The following is a 5,184-nucleotide window of genomic DNA, read 5'->3' as shown; positions in this document are numbered from 1 at the left end:
CTTAAATGCAAGAACATGTGGATAATATCATCTCCATTTTCAATTAAGTACACCTACACTAAAAATAAACCAAAGGCTAAGATAATTTTTTATTATAATTTATAAATTTATACGAATGAAATAATGATTTTACAATCGAATTTAAGTATCAACCAAATTACAACAAAGATTTTATAAAACTGATGACACCGATTGAGCCTATAGATAGGTATTCGAAGTTATTCAACGTAGCAAATACATACAAGACTTTTGAACTTATTAAAAATCATCCACCAATAATTGAAAACGTATGTTACTTAATAAACTCAAAAGTAATCCAATCGCATGACATTTTCTAAAAGACCACACTTTTAGCACGCTTAAATTTACAAGGAAAATCCTCCAACAATAATCGAAAACGCATGTTACTTAAGAAACCCAAGAGTAATACAATCACATGACATTTTAAAAGACCACACTTTTAGCACACCTGAATTTACAGGGAACATGAAAGAACTAAGATACCTTTTATCTGACATTATCCACTATAAGCTTTAACCCGTTAAGAATCCAATAAAAGTGTTAGTTGGAAGGAAGAACGTCCTTCATTCATTTTCTATTCTTATGCTTTGGAAGTATATAACCATAACTTTCTTCTCTTTCAAATAAAATTACATGATATGTGATGTGATAATTTGATCAAGTAAATGTAGGATCATTGTGCATAAGACATCATATAGTCATAATGCTTCAAACACAATATTCTATAGTCTCTGTCCCGATTGTTTGAGTGTTATGTCTTTTAGGTCCAAGTCTTGATACAAAACTACAATCGAGCCGGGGGTCTCACTGGAAGCAGCCTTTCTATTCCTACAGGGTAGAGGTAAGGTTGTCTACATCTACTCTCCTCAGACCCAACCTTAGGGGCTGTTTGGTAGCCTCTGAATGGTCATTAAGGGGCTAGCTCTTAATGGAACCATTAAAAATTTTACCAATGAGAAGGTAGAAGAATGTGACATGTGATGATTTATCATTCAGAGGTTACCTCTTAACCATTCAGACTTGAGGTTACCTCTTATTCATTCAGAGGTTTTAAACCATTAAGAGGTAGCATCTGAATGGTCATTAAGAGGCTACCAAACAGCCCCTTAGCTTTGTTATTGGTGGGATTTACCAAGTATAATGATTTCATAAATTCGGATTTACCTCTTGTGTTTCGGATTCGTTTTAGATTTTATGATTCAAACGTGTATTTTTTAAGCACCTGTATGAAACAAAAACACAAAAATTTGCATTTGTTACCAAAAGTAAACTAGCAAGCAAGTGTCTGCCTGTAACAAGTTCATTTTAAGCAAACTTCCAAGATGATGGAGGAGCATCACTGCTAGAAGATTTCAGAAGCCTCTGCATCCAATTCACTTTAGTCACAAGTTCCTCGAGATCGATCAAGGCTGCCTCGAGACTGTCTTCATGCATTATATTCAACCCTCTTTTCTCAACCTTATCTTCTGCTTCTTTTTTCTGCAAACTCAAACTACTCTCCGAGCTTTTTCCATTCTGCTCACTGTCTCTATCTCCATCAGCCGATACACGTGTGGTCGAACCAGCCGCTGCAGGCTCAGGATTAGGCTCCAAATCCATGCCGACATCACAATCCATGCTCACACGTTCTTCACTCTGCTTGTTATCTCTATCTCCCTCAACCGATATACAAGTGGTGGAACCAGCTGCTGCAGGCTCAGGATTAGACTCCATATCCATGTCGGAACCACTTCCTTCAGCTGATATACAAGCGGTGGAACCAGCAGCTGCAGGCTCCGGCTCCATGCCTATATCATATTGCACAATTTAAGATTTTTTATCATTCACATCAAATGCAAGTGTATGCAGTGGCCGACCCAGAAATTATTTGCTGGGGGTGCGGATGACTGGATGAGATGTTCAACCATATTTTCAAAGGGTGCGGTCGGGTTTTTTGCCTAAAATATACACTAAATTTTTTTTTCAAGGGGTGCGGCCGCCCACCCTGGCCAAAGGGTAGTTCCGTCACTGAGTGTACGGATCTTTAAAAATAGATATACCGCTAAGATTAAAAATCACAAACACAGTTTTGTACTTTACCTTGCGTTGTTGGAAAAAGTAATTGCGCGTCACCTGAAGTGCGACCTTCCTGTATGTATGTAGTCAAATTTAATGTCAATCAACACAAGAAATCAAATGACAATACATAAATACTAGAGAGAGAGAGAGAGAGATGAGAGAGAAGGTACCACAGTGGGCAATGTCCATCCTTTTGTTGGGGACCAGTTTAACGATGGGCGGCAATCGCTACAGAACGCTTCATGCTTCCCTTCTTCCCCTTCTTTCCCATCTCCGAATGGAGGCAATGGCAACACAACCTACACAAATTTGTAAATATAAAAGGATAAAAAAAATAATGATATTTGATATAAATCCAGAAGCAGTACCTGAACCTTGTCGTTGCTCAAAACTTTGACGACGGTTACAGACCAATAACAACCATCCGCAAACCAATCTACCAAGTCTCCAACCTTCCAAGTACCGTCAAAGACAACACATACTTGTGAAATAGAGTTGAGAGGTGGCATTTTGCATACCATGGGATACTGAGGCCGCACCATGAGATGTCTTTTGACCTGTTTTGACTTTTTGCCACCGCGAGGTGCTTGGTATATATTCTCCCAAATTAGCTCTGCAAAAGCATTTAAACTAAAACTGAAATGCATGTGTCTTTTACAAGGTAAATGAGCACAATCAAATAAAAAGCAAGTAAATGACGTTTCATATCAGCTAGTTAGTGAAGTCACCTGCAGGGTCATAATCGTAGTACTCCGGCAAAATCTTCTTCTTTTCCAAGTCAATATCCCTGATCTGTTTCACATGGCAAAAGATAAATTAATTAAATATGACCAAAGGGAGGGAGGGAGGGAGTTGATTGAATGAAAAAGCAAGGTACCTACCTTGCATCTGAACCAAGCACTACGATAGCCCTTCAAAAAGGATCTCATTTCAGCCAGTTGCCCAACTTCAAACTTCTCCATTGTGCTTGCTACCTGCACCATTCAAAGCTCAACACTTTCCTTGATAACAAAAACTTTTAAATCTAAGGTTATGTGATTTGGTTATAATCGTTTTTGGATGGGTATGATAATAATCATGAACCCCATGTGAACCAAACTTGTAAAGCAATCCAAACTTTTCTATTCATTGAATCCAAAGCTAATAAGTGTTTCCTTCAGCTTGAATACCCTCTCTTACTCATAATCGACCCTCTATCCTTAAGTCTTGGTGTGTATTTCTTCTACTAGTAAGTGAAACTCGTTAACGACAACTCCCTTCTACTCAAAACTCACCATGTACATACTCTGTATCCATATGATATCTAATCATATGTGTCATTATTGGGTTGGGAACCCACCCTGACCCTGATATCTTTATCAACTTTTAACAATCAATAAATCTGAGAGCCCATAATCCACACATCACAATAAACCAACTCAGCTCACTCTACAATCCCTTCAGAAAACTTCAATAATCAAGAATGCAGTGCACATCGTGTCTAAAATACTCAATATGCTTAAGACCAGCCGTACTCAAGCGTTTTTTGGGCGTGTTTTATAAAACAACGCCCCACCACGCCATCTTCTCCGCCCCCGTGGGCGTTTTTATACAATAATTTGGCTGGAGCGTGGATGAAGATATTGTTGGCCAATCACAGGTAACCATCTTTTTCTTTGGCCAATCACTTTTTTTATGGTTTTTTTATTTATTTAACTTTTTACACCCCTTTTAATATAATCCCACATCCCCACTACACCCATTTTAGAAAACGTCCCGTAAAACCCCATTGCTGCCGCCACATGACGCAAAACGCCCAAGGTGGGTGTCTTCCACTACGCATGGTCTAAGAAAATTTCGTTTTCCTAAATGTTTTTAAATCAAAAAAAAAAAAAAAAATCTACAAAAGTGCCACAAACATGCACACTCTCTGTTTGGTCGAAACATGTTTAAATCAATTTCTGAAAAAGGCACAAACATGTTAAACATATTCCATTTCAAATGTCGGTAATAGGCTTCACATATAAACCAAAAACATGAATATCTCATGATGAAAATGGTAGTGCAGAAAGCGATGTCATAATCCGGCCAAATTTCGGCATTGAAATATAGAAAAGCGTTCATACAGTTGATGGGTGTACCACCATTAAACAACAAAATGATAACTACTAATAAAAAAAAAAAATCGAACCTTTATTTGCTTCGAAAACACGTAACCCTAGCTTCTCTGTATGTATGACGGTGTGTTTACGACTGGAAATGTTGTAAAATGAAAGAAACTGAATGAATGAATGAATAAATGAATCCGAGGATTTATTTATTTATTTATTTATATTAAATTCAAATCTTTTTTAAAAAGTACAATTTCAGCCCCTTATTAACAACGAATGGTACTATGTGGTCTTAGGTAAAATTGAGCAATCAAGTCCTGATTGTCGATTTGAATCATTAAGTTCCTTTTTAACAAAATCTATAGTTAATCGTTAGTTGATTAGGGTAAATATTGTCTTTTCAAATCACATTCTAAGGACAATTGTGTCTTTGCATCACTATTATTATTATTAATAGCCCATGAAAAGCCCACAGCCTCTAGGGATCGTTTTTTTAATAAAGAAAAAAATCAGAATAAATAATATGTGTACAGAGCTAGAAATGGATATAAACCATTTTGTATCTATTTTATTTTTACAAAAAAATATTTTTCTTAAATATATCATTTGGCTCACTCCTCACCTTTTACCATTTTCTACATATTTTCATGCTGTTAATGCTTATCTACTTATTTTGTCAAGTGATTTTCCACATAAGTACTTTACTTTTGTTGAGTATGTATTCCCTTTTATTGAGTAAGTTGTGAAACCCATAAATTAAGCACAGCCGCGTTGCGGCGGGGGCGAGCACTAATGCCACACTACCGCCAACGACTACCGACACTGAAGTTGCGGCGTGTTAGTACGAAGAAATTAAACCAAAACGTAAAACATAGAATAAAATAACTAAGTTGATCTATGACTCGTGCGTTACGATGAACCCGCGTCTATATTTTCTCGTTTGACAGGTTCATCGTAATCTATATATAACATATATCATTACCACTATACAAACCATAATGCATACATTACAACA

General features: G+C 36.8%; 1 protein-coding gene across 3 annotated transcripts; it reads right to left on the bottom strand.

Annotated features, from left to right (window-relative positions):
* Positions 1 to 1,248: 1,248 nt before the first annotated feature.
* LOC110917889 lies at positions 1,249 to 4,332 on the bottom strand. 3 transcript variants are annotated; one of them, XM_022162335.2, is made up of 7 exons: positions 4,250 to 4,332; positions 2,961 to 3,053; positions 2,808 to 2,871; positions 2,448 to 2,692; positions 2,250 to 2,378; positions 2,101 to 2,149; positions 1,249 to 1,808 (listed from the first exon to the last, which is right to left on the bottom strand). In XM_022162335.2, exons 2-7 carry the CDS (start codon positions 3,039 to 3,041, stop codon positions 1,327 to 1,329), a joined length of 1,050 nt encoding a protein of 349 aa, XP_022018027.1. In that variant the 5' UTR covers positions 3,042 to 3,053; positions 4,250 to 4,332; the 3' UTR covers positions 1,249 to 1,326. The 3 variants fall into 3 exon arrangements, with proteins under 3 accessions (XP_022018027.1, XP_035836939.1, XP_035836938.1); XM_035981046.1 differs by lacking the exon at positions 4,250 to 4,332 and having other exon boundaries at positions 2,448 to 2,531; positions 2,598 to 2,692; positions 2,961 to 4,139; XM_035981045.1 differs by lacking the exon at positions 4,250 to 4,332 and adding an exon at positions 3,354 to 4,138.
* Positions 4,333 to 5,184: the final 852 nt, after the last annotated feature.

The sequence above is a fragment of the Helianthus annuus genome, chromosome 12 (assembly GCF_002127325.2).
Source record: "Helianthus annuus cultivar XRQ/B chromosome 12, HanXRQr2.0-SUNRISE, whole genome shotgun sequence".
Lineage (NCBI taxonomy): Eukaryota > Viridiplantae > Streptophyta > Magnoliopsida > Asterales > Asteraceae > Helianthus > Helianthus annuus.
The sequence above is the reverse complement of the archived record's forward strand: the minus strand, read 5'-3'. Positions and strand labels throughout refer to the sequence as shown.

Excerpts from the sequence above, each read along its gene's own strand:
- LOC110917889 (XM_035981045.1), bottom strand. Across the intron at positions 2,872-2,960 it reads GTGCTTGGTTCAGATGCAAG|ATCAGGGATATTGACTTGGA; the intron begins GTAGGTACCTTG and ends CATGTGAAACAG. Across the intron at positions 2,693-2,807 it reads CTACGATTATGACCCTGCAG|AGCTAATTTGGGAGAATATA; the intron begins GTGACTTCACTA and ends ATGCTTTTGCAG.